Source organism: Eptesicus fuscus, chromosome 17 (assembly GCF_027574615.1).
Source record: "Eptesicus fuscus isolate TK198812 chromosome 17, DD_ASM_mEF_20220401, whole genome shotgun sequence".
NCBI lineage: Eukaryota > Metazoa > Chordata > Mammalia > Chiroptera > Vespertilionidae > Eptesicus > Eptesicus fuscus.
This window is the reverse complement of record NC_072489.1, coordinates 44,175,267-44,195,583: the sequence shown is the minus strand read 5'-3', so window position 1 is coordinate 44,195,583 and position 20,317 is coordinate 44,175,267. Positions and strand designations below refer to the sequence as shown.

Here is a 20,317-nt window from a genome sequence, read left to right as displayed (position 1 = left end):
CCAGTGCCTAGCTTTGGGCCAGGGTAGGACATGTCACTCAAGAGCAGCTATAACTTAGGGACGGGGCCAGGCCCCCTCCCTTTCCCATGAGAATCCTTTATTTACCCCAACTGAGGGGTGGGCATGGGGTGTTAAATAAGGACTAGAATAGGTGGGGATGCTGTACAGAGGGGCCCAGGAAGGGGGCAGGCAAACGGACAGCAGTTCAGTGCACCTGAGGCTGCGGGTGCCCGTGGCAGAGCCCTCCTGGTGGCTCAGGGGATGGGCCTAGCTTCTCGGCCTCCTGTTCCACTGACTGGCTCCCGTATGCACTGTCCTCTTTCACTTCTGCAGGGGAAGTAGACATAAGGAGGGGGAGGGGGAGAGGGAGGAGGAGGGGAGTTAAGGCCTTAGGCCTCCCACCCTCCAGGCCCAGATGACCTTCCAGGTATGACCCTTTTACCTGTGCTGGGCAGTTTGTCTTGGGCCTCAGGACCCCTTAGCAGCCTCACTCCCTCGTCTAGGCCCATGTCAGACAGAGCTTCCAGGAGGCCTGCCAAGTCCCCACCAGCCAGCTGGAGAGAAGGAAGAGGTATGAGAACCTCGGTTGTAGCTAGGATGTGGGGTCAGGAGCCCTGGGGCCAAGGAAGCAGGCACGGAGCAGGGGACAGGGCCCGACGGACCTTATAACTGCGAAGGAGGCTGCCACTGGGCGAGGCCGTCTTTCGATACGTGTCCACCAGACTGCGCAGCCCCAGCCGCTCTGCCAGCTCTGCCCAGCTGCCCTGAGCCCCTGGCCCGTCTAGCAGATGCTCCAGGTTCTGCAGGACTGTATCCTCGAGTGGCAGCTCTGGCCCTGAGGGGGACACACACACAAATGTGTCAGTTACCTCCAGCGATGGGCACAGACACCACTTTTCTCCCATGGCAATCTGCCAGACAGGGCCGACCCCTTCAGAGCTCTAAAGAGAAAGACCTCTGTGAGCAGGGGCCAGGGCCAGGGATGAGCGGAGAGAGCTCACCTGCAGGGCTGGGCGGGGTCAGGGGCAGCGCCATGGTGTCCTGAGCAGCATTTAGCAGCAAGGTCTTCACCTGGAGAGACAGCCTCGGCCTTCACTACTCCCGTCCCACTCCTTAAGCCCAGGTACCAGATCCTTTGAACCCCATCCCTAAGCCCGGACACCCTGTTCCCTGGACCTTCTTGTCCCAGGCTGGCCTCACCTTGGTGCTGCGAGTGAGGTCAATAGGTGTGTGGCCACGGAAGCTGCTTCGGGTGTCCCTCTCAGGCTCCTCAGAATCTGAGTCACTACCAGAGGTGGGAGGCGAAGGCAGTGGGCACAGGGGCTCCTCGTTCTCAGCATGGATGTCAGCACCTAGGAGAGGGGGGGTGCAATGGGAACCCACATTCAGGATTGCCAAGTGGGGAGCGTGGGAGGCGCCCCTTTTTCTCCTCCCAGTCCTATTCATAGGCCCCTGAGGGTGAGACTGACCAGCCTTTAGGAGGAGGCGGGTGAGGGTTGGGGATCCCAGTCCAGCTGCCAGGTGTAGGGGTGTGTTTCCCGCAAAGGTGCGTGCATTCACATTGGCGTGGAGCTGTGGAGTGCAAGGGAGTGGTTGATTACAGCACCAGCTGACTGGCTTTTCCTCTCCCTATATCTTCACCATCCTTGGTCCCTCCATGGTCCTCATTCCTACCTTGGTCACCAGATGGGTGACCAACCCCAGCTCCTCCATCTCTGTGGCCAGGTGAAGAGCTGTTCGGCCCCCCTGCCGCTCTGCAGCCTCCACTTCAGCCCCGTTGTCCACCAGCAGATCCAGGCACTCGGGGCTTCGGGCACGGACTGCCAGGTGTACTGGGTACAGCCCTAGGGACACAGGACACTCAGCCTGCAGCTGTGGCTCCGACAAGCTGACCTCTACACCTTATGTCCCCTCTAGGCACTCCTCAGTTACCCTCCCTGGTCCCTACCCTTGCCCCTGGTCCAGATGAGGTGAAGAACTCACCCTCGAAGTCTGGCATGTGCAACAGCTGGGGCACGGCGGGAACCCCACTCCGCAGCAGCGCACCCAGCAGGTCAGGGGCACTGGCACCTGCCCTCAGTGCCAGGTGCACCGCTGAGTCTCCATGCCGATCAAGCAGTGTCGGGTCTGCACCCACTTGCAGCAGGAAGCTCACCACGTTGGTCTGCCCGGTGATCACCGCCAGGTGCAAGGGTGTCTGGGGACGCAGGCAGAGTGAGCCAGGCCCGCCCCTGGCCTAGACCCACTTGCTTTCCAACTCTTAGCCTCTCATCAATAGGTGCCCCTCACCTGGTGCAGGTGGTTGGTGATGTTGACCACACCGAGGTGCCGAGCATGATAGATGACATGGGCTATCTGCTCGATGACACTGGTCTGCCCGTGAATAATGGCCAGGTGCAGCGGCCTGGGGATTGGGGATCGAGACTTTGGTTTAGCAAGCCCAGGCAGTTGGAGCATCCTCTACCCTCAAAACCCCACAGCCTCCACAACCTGCCTTGCTGGGGCCTGTTGAGCCCAGACCTCTCTAAGGGCAATGCGGCACCTGAACTTAATCCTTCCTGAGCACCTTTTGAGGTAGATCAATACCTTTAACCGTTGACAAATCTGAAGTATAGAGAGATTAAGTACCTTGAACAGAACTAGTACATAGCGAGCCCGACTTGAAAGCGGGTCTGTTCAATTCCAGAGCACCCCACGACCTTCCACAGTACGCCCATCCCGAACCCTCACCCTGGAGCCATCTCCTCCCCGCCCCCGCCCCCGCCCCCCGCCACCTACGTGTCTCCGTTCTCGTCTTGCGCCGTCAGCAGGTGGCGCTGTCCCGCCAGCAGCGCGCGCGCGTCTGCTGTGACGCCGTAGTCCAGCAGGGCTTGGGCGCTGCGCTGCGCCAGGCTGAACAGGCGCTCGTTGTACTCCTGGGCTGAGGGCGACAGGGGGCGTGGGCGCGGGCTAGGTCCCCCACCCCCAGCGCTCCGACCACCCGAATTCCGGGGTCTATACCTTGCTGCAGCTTCTTCTGAGCTTGCAGTTTGTGGTGGGGGTCGTCGGGGGGCGCGCTCGGTTGCGCTGCTTCCTCCCTAGCATCCCCGCTAGGTGCCCCATCGGCCATCTGCGCCCCGCCCCCGCCTCCCGGGTAGCAGCCCATTGGGGCTGCACCGGACTGGTAGGGACTGTAGGCCAAGGAGGAAGGGAAAAAGCCGAGGCTGCCACCTGTGAAGACAAGCAGTCTGTGGAGAGGAGGCACCAGCCTGAACTCTCCCCGATGACCTCCCACACAACTTCTCTCCCCTTTACCCCTCGCCCCTCCACCGCCCTTCATGCCACCAGCACTCCTCACCTCCTCCGGCTCCTCCATAACCCCCTGCCGAGCCCCCAGAGCCTCCACCCATGTGGGAGCCACCCCCAAAAGGCTGGGAGAAGGTGGGCAAGGCTTTCCTCCGCTTCCGCTGCACCTCCTCCTTGTCTGCAGACGGAGGGAAATGAGGTGTTAGAACCCCAACTCATGGGCCACTCAGGAGCCTTGTCCCAAGGTTGGTAATGACCCCTCCCCCCAAAGCCCTCTTAGGACCACCTCTTTCTGGGACCTTCCCCACTCCTAACTTGACTCATGGGTACCCTGATCTAGTTCTTGGGACTTTCCAGCCCAGTCCCAACCCTCCAGCCCCCTTGGGATCTTCAGCCCTGCTTCACCTTCCACCAGAGGGTAATAGGTGAACTGCTTGGAGTCAGAGACATCTCCCCCACGCTTGCGTTTCAGTTGCAGGAACACAGTTACGGGACGCTCAATCTTCATCTTGTGATAGGGAGGCGTCCGGAACACAATGGCATACTGGGCAAAAGGAAGACATAAAGAGTCATTGAGGCCTTGGCCTAGATGGGCCCCCACCCCTGGCCAGAGGGTCCCTGGGGTACCTGTTTGTGGACATCTGTGGGAGAGAAGTCCCCAAAGGCCTGCCATCCATTCTCATCATCTTCGTAGAACCGAACCTCAATGTCATCTGCAGGGAAGACTGAAGCTTGGCCACAGCTCCTACTGGAATCTTCAGGGCCATTTTTCCTGAAGTTGCCCTTGCCCCCAATCTTGACACCCAGCATCCTTAGTTCCCAGCATGGGCTCCAGCCTCACCTTTCTGCACCTTGTCACAAAGCAGATAAACCTCATCTCCACCCCGCACGGAGCCAGCTGTCTTGTCCATTCGAGAAATCTTCAGATTTGAGGCCCCAGGAGACTCTATGGGGGTGGAATATCAATTACTTGGGATGATGTAAGAGTTATGGCCCCATTTGTGGAGCCAAGTGCTTTGTATCATTATCTGAACAACCCTAAGAGGAACCACTAGTAATTGCATTTACCCAAGACAGAAGCCATATTCAGAGAGGGGAAATGACTTGCTCAAGACCTCTTAGTCATACGTGGCAGGGCCAAGTTCAAACCCAGGCCTATCTGACTCCACAGCTTGAGGATGCCTCTCAGGCTCTCTCTGACACCCAGGTCTTACACCCCAGGTATCGAGATACTCACTGCTATCGTGGATGGGCTGGGAGATAACAGGCTTTAGGGGCAGTGAGAAGGAGCCATCGCTGGCTCGAAGGAAGGCGGAAAAGCGCAGTCGCACAATGCTCAGATCCATCACCTTCTTCAACTCCTTGGCCTCCTGCTCCAGCTCCCGCCGCTCAGCCTCTGCACAGTGGGCACAATGACCTCTGCACTGCTCCTCTTTCTCCTTTCATGACCACCTCCCATGACTCCCTCCCCACCATACCTGTAAGGCCCTGGGGCCTGGAGCGGAGTCTCTGCCTTTGAAGTTTTTGTATCATAATCTCCATCATGTTCTTCTTGGTCACATGCAGGACACCCAGGTTGTTAAATCTGAGTGGGGGAAGGAGAGTCAGAAGTATTGCAGGTAGTTCTTTCCTCCTGAGCCACCCTCCCCACTGCCAGGGCTCAGCCTAGCCTTACTTCCTCTAGGAAGCTTTTCTGGTTTTTACTTGTGGCCTTGGGTTCTGGGGCCAACCTAAGTCTCTCCCTAGAGATGGGCTTGGGGCCTAGGACTGGCAGGTAATGAGGGGGCATGCCAGTAGGGGCCAGGGGTAGGGGGCACCTACTGGGCAGTCATGTCCTTGGGCCCCACAGACACAGCGCAGACCCCCAGTTCCGAGCACTGCTTGCCCACCAGGCTGTGGGCATGGGCACGAGGTGGGTCACTGTGTGTTACCAGGTCCACCTCGATCTTGGCTGGTCCCTCGTAGTTACAGATCTGTGAGGGTTGAGGGCTGTCAGTAATACCGCTGGATACACTGTCCACTAGCCCACCCTCAAGCACCATCCTTGCTCACCTTGACAGTGGGATAAGTCTTCCGGCCCTTCTCACTGGAGGCACCTGGCAGCCCTCCATGGGAGGGGCCTTCACAGCCATATCGAAATCGGAAGCCTCGCTGAAGGTCCCAGGATAGAGTGACATTGTGACCAGGGAGGACCCCCCCGCCCCCGCCCGAGCCAGCCATACTCCCTGCCAGCAGTGACCATAATGACTGGTAGTGTCTGCCTGAATCACACCCACACCACTGTGATCAGCAGTGAAAACCATCCCAACCCAAAGCGGCTTTTGTGGCCAGTGACCCTCCCCATGACCACCCAGCTACAACTACCTTTGCCCCCAAAGCTGAAGCCATACTATCCCGCCCATTCACTTACCTGCTTGGGCTGTTCCACGATCACCAGGTAGGGGCCATCAGCTGGGGACAGAGGGGCCTTGCTGATCCAGGATCTCTGAGCCCACCCCGCAAGGCAGAAGGCACACGCTCCCCCCTCCCCCTCCCTCTCAGACAAGGGGAGGTTGAAAGACTTACTAACCTGTCTCTGGGGCAGGCTCCTTGGGTTCCATCATGGAAGGGTTGAACTTGAAATCATCATATTCAATGATGCCATCCAGACTCTGGTTTGGAGACAGACTGGGGTGGCAGCTGATTCTGAGCCACCCACAGGGCCCTCCACCTCCCAGCTCTCAACCCTCAGTGATCACTCCCTCTCTCCTCATGTCCATAAAAGAGCTCCGTCTGCACACAGACTAACAGGCAGGCTGAGATAATCGGAGGCACTACAGGTAGAAGGGAGCAGAAGGGACACAGGCCGACTGGCAGACAAACCCGGGGCAGCCGGCCGGCTCTGGGGCCAGGCGGAGTGACTCACTGGGTCGTAGCAGCTCTCCATGTCTCTGGGCTAGGCCCGGTTCTGTCTGGTGGCTCCGGCCGGATTCTGTTTCCCAGAGTTTCAGGCGCCCGCCTTAGGTTAGGAGGAGTGGCGGGGGGAGTGAGAGACAGATCGGGACCGGAGTGCGGGGAGAGGGGGCCCCAGATTAGGGGGAGGGTCGGATCTCCTCCAGCCACCCGTCCGGGTGTGGCGGGGGAGATCCGGTGGAAGGCGAGATCCGGAGCTGGGCTGGGCCGGGCCGGGTAAGGGGCAGGAAAGTTAGAACAGCTTAGGAAAGTCCCGAAAATACCAAGGGGAGGCGGGGCCGGAGGGGGCGGGACTGGAAATGACGCAGATGACCACGCCCCCTATGCGGGAGGGGCGCCTGATCGACACCAGCCTTTGAACGCCCGCAGCCTCTGGGGAGAGGGGCAGCCAGACCCAGGGAAGCCCCCGTGGGGTTAGGCTCCCCTCCTCTCTGCAGGGCAGGTGCCGGGGACTACAGGGTCTTTCAAGACCTGGGGAGGCTCCTAGACTAGGGACGAGGCCCGCCTCCCGCCCCCTTCGCCTCCCCCACGCTGGAGCAACCTTGGGATTTTCTACCCAAAGGGAGGCCACGGCTGATTCACCCGGGGGCTTTTGGGGGGACATTCCTACTGTAGGAAGGCCTCCTCCCCGAAGGCCTGTAGGCGGGGGCTCTTCCCAGTGGGGGGCTCCGGGGTTCTGCCCCAAGAACCGGTCTCTTGGGGTCGTGGGGGGAGGGAGAAAATTGCCTCCTCTTTGGGATGGGCTCCTATCCCCGAAACATCTGGGCAGCGGTGAATTCCCACACCGCACTTGTTATGGGTGCTCATGCCCCTGCTCCAGGCCCATGGCCCCGTGTGATAGTGTGTGTCTCCATCGCAGGTATTCAGTGTTATTTCAGCCCATGTGCTGGCGTGCGGGCAACAGGTGAGCGACCTCAAACTTCTCAGGGTGGACACATGTCTGAGCTTGTCTTGTTGTGTAAGGGCACAGGTGGACATATCTTTGAGTTTGTGCGTGAAGGGTATGGGTCCAGGCACCTGAGAACGGGTGAGTATGTTTGCATGTGTACGTGTGTGCGAAGCTGAGTACATGGATGATGCTGTGCACTCGCCGGCATAAGTACGGGCCCGCGTGTCTTTGTACAAGGATGCTGATGTGTATCCGGGTGTCTGGTTCGTGTGCGTGCTCTGCGTGTGTGTGCCAATGCCGCTCTCCAGTCTTGGAGCTCCATCAGTGACGGGCCCTCCTCCCGCCCTTCCCGTGTCTCGGCCACCCAGGGATCTGAACCCGGCCACTCACCGCGGCGGCGGCTTCGGTCCCGGCTTCTCTCCCGGCCCGACCCACCTCGGACCGGTCGCGACACCTCTCCAGTCCCAGGGCTCCAGCGGGGAAAGCCCCTTTTCCGCCCCCGGGAGGGGGGAATTCCCGTGACGTTTCCGTGCGTCACGCCCTATGCCCTCTTTCATTGGCTGAAAGTTTAACTCGGATGCCCACAGCCAATCGGGGGCGACTCTAGCGTGGCCCTTACGGGGGAAATACTCGCGCCGCGCGGGGAGTAGGGAGTGGGGTGGTCAGCTAGGCGCGGGCTCTAGCGCGGGCGGGGCGGGGCGGGGGGGCGAGGAGGGGAGTATCAGCCAGAGGCAGGATTCGTGGAACTAGCGCCATCCCCCGGCCAAGGGCCCCGACTTCGGTCTCCTCTCTCACTCAGGCCTGCTTCGAACAGCTGGTAGCCCCCGCTGTACTCGGCTTTTGCTGTGCCTAACGCTTGGCTGGGGAACCCCAGGGGGAAGCTGACGGCCCAACCCTCTGGTCTCCAGCCCAGAAAGGGGTCCCCCACCCAGAAAGGAAGAGTTAGGGAAAGGGGAAGTTGATCTTGCAGTCGGTCCTAGGACGCCATCTGGCGGCCTCTCTGGAACTGCAAGGAGACTCCGTAATCATCCTCTCAGATTCTAACTCCTCCCCCCCTGGAAGAGACACTCTGGACTGAAAACGTATTCTATAAATGGAAGGTTTACAGCGGGCCAGACTTTCAGACATGACTGAACTCAGGAGCGCTGCGCATGGAAAGGCTTTGCTCATCCGTCCCAGAGATTTGGGGTATTAGAATTAAAAAGGTATCCACAATCTTAATAGTACAAACTTCCTCCGATGTAGGAAATTGCCTTTTATATAGTCCCGAATGTCCGCTTGTACACTTCTAGTGGCAGCAAGGTCAGTGCAGGAGTTCACAAAGTACTAACTCTGAGGCTGGACATCTCTGCTCTGTAGAGACTCTCTTTACCTCCATACCTGGAGTCATCCTACCTTGGGCTCACAGTAGAACACAGGCTGTTTTTTCAGATCTTTCCTGCAACTTTCCCCTAACCTTCTTAATAATGGAATTACAGTATGCACTAGCTCTGCATAAAGGAAGACTATTATAGCTCTTGGTTTGGGCTATTTCCTATTACTTCCCCTTCCTCTTCACCTTGCCCACAAGTGGAATGTGCCAGGTACTATATTAAGGTACTTTACTGTAAGTTCTTGTTCTTCCTTCCAACATCCCTAGGAGATAAATATTACCTTACTTTAATGATGAAGAAATTAAGTCTCAGAGAGGTGAAGTAACACAGCTAGAAAGGACAGAGCAAGAATTCAAAGTCAGTCTGTTAACTGTAGGATAGAGCTCTTTCCCCACAAATTCATATAAAACATAGAGTGCAGAAAATAGTATAATGAACCCCCATGTTCCCATTAATCAACTCCAACAATTCACAATGTTGGCCTGGAAATTTTAACTGACTCAAGGTTTATTGTCAGTTGCTATAGCCTCATCTAGCTGGGCTTAAGAAACTTCTTCATTGTTCCATTAATTTCCAGCTTAATGATTATTTCTGTTTTTGTTTCTAAAGTGACTTTAAAAAAGTATATTTCCATTGATTTCAGAGAGGAAGGGATAGATAAAAACATCAATGATGAGAGAGAATAACTGATTGGCTGCCTCCTACATGCCCCACACTGGGGATGGAGCCCGAAACCCAGGCATGTGCCCTGACCGGGAATCAAACCGTGACCTCCCGGTTCACAGGTCAATGTTCAACCACTGAGCCATGCTGGCCGGGCTATCTCTGTTTTTATATGCAGCCCTAGCACCTGGCCCAAAGCAGAGGCACCATAAACTCATTCTATTTCATTCACCAATAAATAGTGAGGACATACTTGAGAAAACAATGTCCTTGTTTGAAGATAAAAATCAAATCGAGAAATGTCAGTTGGTGGGTGATAAGTGCTATGGAGAAAAAGTAGGTATGGGGGCAAAGAGTGATAAAGGTTTTATATGTGGCAGGCAGGGAGGGCTTCTCTGATAACATTTGAAAAGTGACTTGAAAAAAGTGGACTGAGTTATATGGATATCTGGGGGAAGAACATTCCAGGTGCAGGGATTAGCAGTGTACAGGTCTGATATGAATGTGTTTGGCATATTTGAAGCACAGTAAGAAAATTAGGTAGGTGGGATAAAGAACTTATTTATTCTGAATGAGATGGAAAGCCATTGGCGGGTTTTAAGCAATGGAGTGAAAATGGGTTTTAAAAGGATCCCTTTGGTTTCAGTGTGGAGAGAATAGAGATCATGGAACTAGAAAATAGGAGGTTGACCAGTAGACCAGTGGTGGCTGAGGAATTGGATGTAGGATATGAGAAAAGAGGGGGTCAGTTTGGCATAAGAACCTAGAAGAATGAAACTGTCCTTTAGTGATGTGGGACAGACTGGGGGAGGAGCAGATTTGTAGGGGGGGGTAACCAAGAATTTTTCCTTTTAAGTTTGTTAGGTTTGAGAGCCGATGAGGCATGCAAGTGGAAATGAAAGGGGTAGTTGGACATAATTAGTGTAATGGCTGGTATTTAAAGTCTTGACAGTGAACATTATCCAGTGACTGAGTATAGAGAAAGGACTTGAGGAGCTCTGGGGCATTCTACTAGTAATGTTCAGAGGCTGGAGATGAGGAGGAGCCAAAAAGGAAATTAAAAAGGCATGGCCAGTGAGGTAGGGGAGAACCAAGAAAATAGTGTCTCAGAAGCCGAGTGAAGAATATTTCAAGGAGGGGGTGTTTACTTGAACTAAAGTTCCTTCTCTGCAACAGAGGCCCAGGGACTGAGGGCTTCTGCTTCCTCAAGGCCCTTCATCTCCCAAAGCAGAGAGCCCTAAGCAAAGGTAAGTACCCAAGTGCTGGGGTAGCCACATTTTCTGTTGTTTCTAGGATTTTGTGTGTGTGTGTGTGTGTGTGTGTGTGTGTGTGTGTCCATTGGAACTAATTCTGTACAGCTGACAATGCGGGATTGGGGGTACTGACACCCCATAGTCAAAAATTCATGTATAACCAGAAGCAAGGAGGCATCGATCGGACTATCGGGCCTCAGAGGGAGGATAGGGGAGGGTAGGGGGAGGGTGGGGGGGAGGGGGGGAGGGGGAGAGTTCAACCAAAGGACCTGTATGCATGCATATAAGCCTATCCAACGGTTAAGTTCAACAGTGGATTGGGGCATGCGTGGGGAGAGGGGTGGGATGGGAATGGGGGGATGAGGACAAATATGTGACACCTTAATCAATAAAGAAATTAAAAAAAAAATTCATGTATAACTTTAGACTCCCCCCCCAAAAAAAAAAAAACCACACACATGCAAGCTTCTAAAGACAGAGCTTGTGGGTGGGGCTCAGATGGCAGAACAGAGACATCATAATGTTACCAAGCCAAGAGCCCCAGTGTCTACCTGACTGTAGATCCTGGTTTTTCTGCACTCATACAGAAAAGTGCAGTCATACTCCTAATTTTCCCATGGGCAGGGTTGGGAAACCAAGGATAGTCTGGACTACTTGGGGAAGAAGGAAGGGAAGAGGTAGAAACTAGTATAGGAGTTTCAGGTCTCATGTCAGTATTTTTTCACATCAGGCTAATCCCATTTTCAAAGCGCCCTCCTCTACACCCGAGGGAGACACTTACAGAGGTTCAGACTCCCAGGAACATCTACGCGGTTGTGCTGAGCAAAGGTTAGCCCCAGATGCTAAATGATCACATAGCCAGCTGGGTCCAAATGAAGAGGGTGAGTGTCCCTAACTCTTTATGAGGATGTCAGCTGGTAGTTCAATAGGGTACCACTCCCTCCCCCTCTGAGGGAAGGGACCATTATGGAGGAGGAAACCAAGATGATGTAGATGCTTCACAGGGGAAAGCTTAATACATAGCATTCTGCATCCTGCCCATAGTACCTAAGCTTTGCAGGGGCTACACAGCCTGCCTCATTCACACTCCCACCTTCTTACCCTGATGTAAAGGGAAAGAGGACAGGTTCTCCAATCATGCTTCAGTGATTGGGATGGATGGAGGCTGTGGGGTGGAAGAATGGTCCCGCCTCAATTTTGGGCCAGAAGGAATGTCCCTGTGCCCACATACACATGATCACAGCTATGGGCAAGATGGCCCTCTCATAAGTCCATAGGCTCCTTTTGCTTCTGGACCATGAGGCACATCAGAAGGAAAACTTCTGAATAACTACAGCTCAGCTCTGGTTTCCCTTGACCTGAGTCTATGTTGTCTCAGGTGTCTTCCTTGGAGCAGTTAGGGAAGAGGACAACTGCCCAAACCCCTGGCACATCCCTGCTGGCAAAGGTGCACTGCTGTGCTGATGGTGGTCATCGGGCAGCGGTAAAGGAATCCTGACCTCAGTCCTGGCATCTGGCTGGCTTTTGGCCTGGGGCCACATGGACCAGACTGTTGGTAGGTTCAGTGTCACTTCTGTTCATGCAAGGTCTAATCCCTGGATATCCTAAGAACATGGTGCCCACAAGTTCAAGAAGGAAACCAGAGGGAAAAGCATTAATGGTACTAAGACATTTATTACATCATAAAAAGTCCACTGTTGTCCTGTTTTTCCATATGTACATGTTCCTGTGGGCAGTCCCCCTGTCCAGCTCCATCTGCTCACCCTCAATGCCAATCAGCTCTTCAAACTGACCAACGCATTAGTAAAAGAGGAAGAACTGGAGGAGGTGGCCCAGGGCTGACGGGAGTGGGGATGGGAGAGGGAAACAAAGTGCAGAGTGGTTGGCTTGGCTCTCAATGCCTAACCATGGGCAGGAGGGACACAAGGGCAGGCACTGCAGGGCTGGCACAGTGATGCCTCCCCATAGCTACCAGCCGGCAGGTGATACCTGAGTGTGCTCTCAGGTTGGACCCCCAAGAATGGAGAGCAGAGGAGGAAGGTCCTGCAGCCTGACTGTGGGTCCCAGGAAGGGCTATAAAAGTTCTGTTTTTTAGGTCCCCATACAAGTAGCAGCGATAGCAGCTCGAGCTGGGCCTGAAGAGTGTGGCTCCTGGGACAGCTGGAAGGGGGGCCAGGGACAGGTCCTGATCTCTGAGGGGCCTATTTTTAGTTAACTTCAGAGGTGGGCATGGGGTCTGTGGGGCGGGGTGTGGCCAGGAGGGGCACTGGTGAGGTGGCTTCAATGAGAGCAGGGTTGAGGATGATGGGCAGAGTCATGGGTGGCACGCCCACCTGCAGTGGAGAGGCCAAGGGCTGCAGGATCAGTGGGGGCTGAGCCAAGGGTGGAGGCCCATCTGGGGTAGGGCTCAGCCTGCTGGGGCTAGATGCCACTGGTGATCCAGGGGAGCTGCTGTTGCCAGGTCGGGGGCCCTCGGGCTTCTCAAAGTCTATAGTAAGAGTCAAAGTCAAAGGTGGCTGCAGTCAAACTCCCTCATACCAATCTTTGCTCCTCCCCATTCCCGTGAGCAAAATGACCCCTCCCAGGCTAAACAGTTGGGAGTCACCCCTGAAAGTCATTCCAATGCCTTATCTCTATCCTCTACCTCCTTTGCTATACTTCTAGTTAGGTTAATTTTGGTCTGGTCTTTATTAGAATCCCTGAAGGGCAACCTTTGCATATTCTCCAAGTCCCAGACCCAGCTTTCTCTTCCTAAGCCTGAAAATCTCAAGCAGCTAGCTCCATTATAGCTTATTTGGTCCTGCCATTTCTGATAGGAAGAGCAGGCAAACAGGATTTTCAGGGTCTCCCCTGCCCCTGGCTCACAGCCCATGCTCAGCAGCAATCCCAAGCTACCATGGGCCTCCTCTTAGGCCTCCTCTTTCCTGCTCAACACCCTGTAGGCTGGCCCAGAGGGACTCACCACAGGCTCCCAATTCAGAGGGCATCTCTGGGAGAAGTGGATGGCCAGGTGTCCTGGTGTCCCCAGCAGTAGGTGTCAGGTGGGCTGAAGCTAGAGGTTTTTGGGCATGAGGCTCCATAGGCGTGGGGTCTGAGGAGGGTGAAGAATCCAGATGGCAGCTCTTAGAATTTCAAGCCCTGGCTACCCACCAGTCTTCCCACCCACCTACAGCACAGAGAACTACTGAGCTCCAGACTCTTTCTGATGAAGCTGGGCTGAGCCCCCTACCCTGGATGACAGTCTGCTTGAAGAGCTCATCTCGTAGGTGGGGCAGAAAACAGTCAATGCGCTCCCAGGTAATCTCCCAGAGGGCTGAGGGGCTGCCTCCTCGGGCATCTGCGCTGTGGAAAATCTCCGCTGTGTCCATCACCAGAAGCATGTTCTTCAGAGACTCAGGGATGGCCTCTGACTACAGGTGGCAGTGGACCATGAGAATAGAAAAGAGGGCATGGGAGAATATGGTAAGGAGGTAGCCACCAAGGGGGTAAACAGTAAGTCTTCCCAGCAGAGTCAGGCTGGAGTCAGGCTGAGGTAGAACATACCAGTAAGTCACTGGAGCCTGCATGCATGTACTTGTCCATGAAGTCCAAGATGGTCAGCCAGAGGGCCGCAAAGGTAGAGAGTGACAGCAGTGGAGACAGGTGCTGCAGGAAGACCTATGGCCCGCCAGCCACTTTCAGCCGAGGGTAGGGGCCTTCTATACCCTTCTCCAAGGCTGGGAGGCAAGCCTGTCCTATCTTGCATGGGAATCTTAGATTAGAAATGCCTCTGAATTCCAGAAACGTCCCAGGTCCCCAAGTCCCACTGAGTCTCCATAGCTTGGGTCCTCAGCACCTACACTGCATCTCTAGGTCTTATCAGAAGCCTTGGCTTCCCTCCTTGTGAAGAGGCAGGAGAGTGGGTGGGTGTAGGGTGGTGAGCAATACCTTAGAGAGCAGTGTGGAAGCCCTCATCCGGGTCTCCTCCATCCCACCCACATCTGCAGGGCTGATGTTCTCCAAGAGCTTGGTCAGTAGAGGAAACAGCACCTGGTAGGTAAACAGCCAACATCTCCTAGCAAGGTCAGTGGGCAGCCTTGCCCCAAGGAAGCCAGGGGCTGGGGTGGATGAGTATTGAGCAGAAGGAGAAGGTCTGATGCAGACTGAGGATTGACATCAGGGGCTCTTCAGGCTGCCTTGTTCTCCTTATCTTAAAGATTTGAACTTTACCTTAAGACTAGAGGGAAGTCTGACCGGCTGGCGTGGCTCAGCGGCTGAGCATCAATCCAGGGACCAAGAGGTTGCCAGTTTGATTCCAAGTTAGAGCACATGCCCGGGGTGTGGGCTTGATCCCCAGGAGGAGTGTGTGTAGGAGGCAGCTGATCGATGTTTCTATCTTTCTATCCCTCTCCCTTCCCCTCTCCCTAAAAATCAATAAAAACGTAAAAAAAAAAAAAAAAAAGACTTGAGGGAAGTCCTACCTTGTTAAAGCAGGACTCCCATTCCAGGGCATCCAGCTTTTGCAGATCATGTACCAGTAGTGCTCGTTGCAGATAGGTCAGTGCCTGCATCCGCACCTGGCGCCGGGCATCACAGCATAGGCAGGCAATGCCTGAGAGCAAGAACAGGCTCAGGATCCTTCAGGCATCCTGATCCTGGTACTTCCCAGCTCCAAGTCCACCTCTGCCCCTGCCCAGCCTGCTCCCCCGAAGTTTACCCTGCAGTAAGGGGCACCAGCAGTGGGCCCAGAGGGTGCGCGAATCCGCTTCGATCTTCTGGCCACTTGTCTCCAGGTGGCGCTGCTCCTCTGCCCATGAGCTGTAGATAGAGGCCGCCCGAGTGTGCAGGGTGTGCATCAGGTCTAGCAACTGGGATCACAGGAGGGGCAGGACATGAGTGGGGTTAGGTCTGGTCAAGTCCCCCACCCACTACTGTCCCTGACTGAGTCCTCAAGGGAGCCCCTAGTACCAGTCACACCATACATACTTCAATCCTCTCACGGCTCCCTTCTCGACTTTATGAGCTAGTTGCCCCGTCCTGGCAAGTGTTTCCCAAAGTTGAGTATTAGTCCTAGTAGAGGAGACTTGAGGAGGGGTGTGGACTAAGTATTTAATAATACTGAATTACACAGTGAGAAATACACTTTCTTTTCAATTCTCTTTCACACCTGATAATATATAAAACCTTATCACGTTATTTTAAAAACAGAAAGCATACCTCAGGCTCGGAGGCTTTGATGGGTAATAGTATCTGGCTAGATTTAATAATTTTTTTTCATCATTTTTCTAAGGCTATTCTATTTAAGGCAATTAGTTATCCATTTAGTTAGTGATATAAATTCTGCTCATAAAATAAATTTTATATGCCTTGAATAGACAGAATAACTCTGGAAGGATAGACAAGAAACTGGTGGCAGTAGTTGCCTCTAGTGAGAACTTATTGGCTAGGGACAGAAATGGAATGGGGCTTACTTTTATCTGTTTACCCTTTTGTACCGTTTGAACTTTGTACCATGTGCATGTATTACCTATTCAAAAAATAAACCTCAGTTTAAATATTAAGCAAACAAAGACTTACAGGTGGGAACACTGTAGAGGTGGTGGCTGAGGACCTCGGCCCTTCCTCTCAGTCCTGGCTGTCCCTGGCCCCATCCACACTCCCAAAGTCAGGTGCAGGGAGAGAAGAGGAAGTAAAGGGTGCCATACTTACGTCCTGACTGACCTGTAAAGACACCGTATGGTAGCTGACAGGCACGCCTTCGTCCTCATCGTCATCACTATGTCCTCCCCGAGTGGCATGTTGGCTAGAGGTTCGAGGCCGTCGAAGCACTGAGCCCTCCTTGGATTTCTTCTTGAAGCGGTTCCCTTTGCTGTCATATTTGTGACTCTTGCCACGTTTCTCCTGGGACTTGCACCCTGAGCAGAGTCAGATCCAGGTCACATATCCATATCCATAGACACAGATATCCCTGTCCCCCGTATATTCACATGGCTACTCCCCAATTGCCCGTCAGTTGACCCACCACCGTTAAGACTGGCTTCGACAAAGATGCGGAGAGTCTTGACACAGAGCTCAAAGTTGTCAGGTGTGATGTGGGCAGCGTCACGCACGATGAAAGACAGTGATTCCACACACTTAAGCAGAGACTTAGTGTCATGAGGTCCGAGGTCCAGCCCCACTGTTAGACTGTACTGATTGACCAGGGGTGAAGGGCCTGGCCGGCTGGACGCAGTCCCAAGCCCTGGCTTGGAGTTATCGATGTCATCCTTTCCCACCTGTAAAGTATACAGAGGAGCTTGGAACCCAGGCTTGAACCAGATCTTCCCCTGGATGCCCTCTTTAGAGGACTAGGAATCTTTCCCACAGGCCAAGGAGGGAAGTCTCATCCGCTGTCCATCACTTACCACTAACCAACCACTGTTGACCACATCAGCATCTGTGGCTGATCGGTGGATCTTGCCAGGCCTGCCATGGTCAGCATAGACCTCCGAGTCAGAAGTGTATCCTCGGTCCAGACTCGTATCATTTTGATGGTAGGATGGGAGTTCACTGTCTGATTGGGCCCCTGAGCCGGCAGGGAGAAAGGCAGAGTCAAAGTGAGGATGGGGACACTGGGTTGAGGGAATAGTTTCAGCTCTCAGAAGAAAGACGCCGAAGCCTGGTTTCTCTTTCTTGGTCTGGCTTAGTTTCAGTCCTGTTACCACAGGGCTAAAGGATGGTCTGGACAGCTTCTCTCTTGACCAAATAGGGCAGCAGGCTAATTTGGGTTCCTGATGGCATGTAGGAGCAGCTGTCAGGGGAGGGAGGTGGCATTTTCTCAGTTTTTGATAAACCAGTCCTCAGGACAGTAGTAAGCCAGGCTTCAGAGCCTTCTCTGCTGCCTACTTGCCTTCATGCTGTTTAACTTGAGGGTGTGCTGGGGAGAGGCCAGCTGGTATAGGAAATTCTGGGAGCAGATGGCAGAAGCCACGGGTATTTAATCTGCTGAACGTAATAACCTGTTTTGTTTTCCTGTATCAACCTCTGGGGCCATAATGGTTTATCTGCCAGTGTGGGTCTCTCTGGGAATGGGCTTACCAGCATCAGGTGCATCGGCCCTGGTGGTGGCCTGCAGGGCAGCTGGAGGCTTCACGCCTGAGCCAATGCACTCCAGCAACGTGAAGAGGGTGGCCCAGTCGTCACCTGAATGAATGTTGGCTGCGTTGGTCTTAAGGAGTTCATGGAGCCCAAAGGCTACCTGGTGACTGACTCGGGACAGCACGCTGGGCTTCATTAGTAGCAAGATGCGCAGGGAGAGCAATACCTGGGTTGGGGTGGCAAGTAGGAAGTGGAACACAACTTTTTGCCTACTCTCCTTTCCCAACAGTCTTCTTAGGCCAGTAAGGACAGTTTGACTAGGACCCAACTTAGGATACAGAAGCTGGTCTTTTCTTTTTATATTAAGATATTTACTGAGATAATTATAGGTTGATAATGTATTATACGGTAAGAAATAACACAAAGAGATCCCTTACACACTTGCCCAGTTTACCCCAATGGCAATTTTATGCAAAACTATGGTATAATCATAACCAGAATACTGACATTGATATAATCCACTGATTTATTCAGATTTCCTCCGTTTTACTTCTACTCAAGTTGTGTGTATTAAATTCTACACAATTTAGTCACCTGTGTAGGTTTGTATCCACCACTAGTAAAGATGCTGAACAGTTCCAACACCACAGGATCCCTTATGTTACCCCTTATAATCACATCTGCCTCTTTCCTGTGCCCATCCCTAACCCCTGGCAATCTGTCCACAACTGTTAAAACTGTCATCTCAAAAATTTATATAAATGGCCCGGCTGGTGTGGCTCAGTGGTTCAATGTTGACCCATGAACCAGGAGATCACGGATTGATTCCTGGTCAGGGCACATGCCCAGGTTGTGGGCTGGATCCCCAGTAGGGGGCATGCAGGAGGGAGGCAGCTGATCAATGATTCTCATCATTAATGTTTTTATCTATCTCCTTTCCCTTCCTCTCTCTGAAAAAAAAAACAAATAACCATAAAAACCCCAGAGGAACTTTAAAAAAATAAATATATGCTTTTAAAAATTTTATATAAATGGAATTATATAGTTTATAACTTTATGGGATTGGCATTTTTCACTCAGTGTAATTCCAAGTTGTTGCATGTATCAATAGCTTGTTGCTTTTAAATGCTGAATAGTAAGTACTCCATGGTATGTATGAACTACAGTTTATTCACCTGTTGAAAATCATCTAAGCTGATTCCTATTTTTGGCTATTACAATGAAAACTTTTATGAACGTTCATCTACAGATTTTTATGAGAAAGTCAATTTTCACTTTTGGGGGATAAATGCCCAAGAATGCAATTGCTGGATTGTGTGGTAATTGGATATTTAATTTTAGAAGAACATGCCAACAGAGTAGCTATACCATTTCACATTCCCACAGGCAATGTATGAGTGACCCACATCCTTGCCAGCACTTGATATTTTTACTTTAGCAATTCTGATATGTGTATAATGATATCTCATCGCAACTTTAATATGTGATTTGCAAACATATGTTCCTTGTTTTTTCATCCTTTTCACAGGCCTATAATAGAGAACTTTTTAGTATTGATGAAATCTAATTTATCATTTTTTCCTTTTATGGGTTTTTCTTTTGGTGTCAAGACTAAGAACTCTTTGCCTAGCTCCTAAAGATATTCACTTATGTTTCTCCCTAAAGGTTCTATAGTTTTATATTTTACATTTAAATCTTTGATCTATTTTGAATTAATTTTTGTATAAGATATGAAGCTTCTCCACTATGGATTTCAATTGCTTTGGCAATTGAAAAAGTTATCCTTCCCCCATTGTTTTTTTAAAATTGGTTTTGTACCTTTTCTAAAAAATTAGTTGAGCATCTTTGTGTGGGCCTATGTCTGGGTTCTCTCTTCTGTTCCATTGGTAGAGGTGTGTCTATCCCTCTACCAATACCACACAGTTTTGATTACTATGGCAATATAGTAAGCCTTAATATTACTTTCTTCTTTCTCAAGAGATTTGGCTATTCTAAGGCCTGTGCTTTTCCATCTAAATTTTATTTATTTATTTATTTAATATATATTTATTGATTTCAGAGAGGAAGGGAGAGGGAGAGAGAGATAGAAACATCAATAATGAGAATCACTGATTAGCTGCCTCCTGCATGCCCCCTACTGGGGATCGAGCCCACAACCTGGGCATGTACCCTTGACTGTAATCAAACCCGGGACCCTTCAGTCCCCAGGCTGACGCTCTATCCACTGAGCCAAACCAGGTAGTGCTAAATTTTAGAATAAGCTTGTCTATGTCTACAAAAACTCCTGCTGGCATTTTCATAGGAGTTGCATTAACCTTTTGCACTCGGATATCGAGTGTGACTCAACACGGTTAGCATCGGTAGCAGCTTGAGAAAAAAGCAAGCGAGTGCAAAGGGTTAAACTTATAGATCAATTTGGGGAGAACTGACATCTTTACTATGTAGAGTCTTCTAATCCATGAACATGGTATGCTCCTTCATTTATTTAGGTCTTCTTTGATTTCTTTCATTAACATTTTGTAATTTTCAGCATACAGATCCTATACATATTTTATTAGATGTATATTTAAGTATTTCTTTTTGTGGGTAGCACTTGTAAATGGTATTGTGTTGTTGTTGTTTTTTTAAGTTCCATATGTTCATTGTCAGTACTGTATATAGAAATGTGATTAATTTTGGGTGTTCATTTTATATCCTGGGACCTTGCTAAACTCACTTATTAGTTCTATGCTGGCTGTCTTTAATAGTTGGGCCAAGAGATCTCAAGAGGAAACCAGATATAGGGCTGGGGCTGCCACAAAGCAGCAGCCATCTGCCCTTCAGAGCTGATTTACAGGAGTCAGCAG

General features: G+C 52.0%; 2 protein-coding genes across 5 annotated transcripts in view; both read right to left on the bottom strand.

The window, feature by feature from the left end:
- Positions 1–48: 48 nt before the first annotated feature.
- NFKB2 (nuclear factor kappa B subunit 2) lies at positions 49–7,586 on the bottom strand. 3 transcript variants are annotated; one of them, XM_008144238.3, is made up of 23 exons: positions 7,517–7,586; positions 6,191–6,283; positions 5,855–5,936; positions 5,696–5,736; positions 5,338–5,436; positions 5,107–5,258; positions 4,764–4,870; positions 4,523–4,681; positions 4,127–4,231; positions 3,913–3,998; positions 3,691–3,829; positions 3,338–3,463; positions 3,001–3,210; positions 2,779–2,920; positions 2,290–2,404; positions 1,984–2,197; positions 1,675–1,844; positions 1,470–1,572; positions 1,201–1,352; positions 1,002–1,071; positions 663–835; positions 443–554; positions 49–327 (listed from the first exon to the last, which is right to left on the bottom strand). In XM_008144238.3, exons 2-23 carry the CDS (start codon positions 6,209–6,211, stop codon positions 206–208), a joined length of 2,700 nt encoding a protein of 899 aa, XP_008142460.2. In that variant the 5' UTR covers positions 6,212–6,283; positions 7,517–7,586; the 3' UTR covers positions 49–205. The 3 variants fall into 3 exon arrangements, with proteins under 3 accessions (XP_008142460.2, XP_028005137.2, XP_054585187.1); XM_028149336.2 differs by lacking the exons at positions 3,338–3,463; positions 7,517–7,586 and having other exon boundaries at positions 6,191–6,452; XM_054729212.1 differs by lacking the exons at positions 5,107–5,258; positions 5,855–5,936; positions 6,191–6,283; positions 7,517–7,586 and having other exon boundaries at positions 5,696–5,739.
- Positions 7,587–12,069: 4,483 nt separating this feature from the next.
- GBF1 (golgi brefeldin A resistant guanine nucleotide exchange factor 1) overlaps positions 12,070–20,317 on the bottom strand; it is a 123,223-nt gene continuing 114,975 nt past the window's right edge. For both annotated transcript variants that reach the window (XM_054729210.1, XM_054729211.1), the window contains exons 31-41: positions 17,472–17,697; positions 16,799–16,959; positions 16,417–16,669; positions 16,104–16,309; positions 15,112–15,262; positions 14,876–15,006; positions 14,343–14,444; positions 13,959–14,072; positions 13,645–13,825; positions 13,378–13,506; positions 12,070–12,903 (exon numbers count right to left, since the gene is read on the bottom strand). In XM_054729210.1, coding sequence (XP_054585185.1) covers positions 12,623–12,903; positions 13,378–13,506; positions 13,645–13,825; positions 13,959–14,072; positions 14,343–14,444; positions 14,876–15,006; positions 15,112–15,262; positions 16,104–16,309; positions 16,417–16,669; positions 16,799–16,959; positions 17,472–17,697 — 1,935 coding nt within the window. In that variant the 3' untranslated portion in view covers positions 12,070–12,622. The remainder of the gene's footprint in view (positions 12,904–13,377; positions 13,507–13,644; positions 13,826–13,958; positions 14,073–14,342; positions 14,445–14,875; positions 15,007–15,111; positions 15,263–16,103; positions 16,310–16,416; positions 16,670–16,798; positions 16,960–17,471; positions 17,698–20,317) is intronic.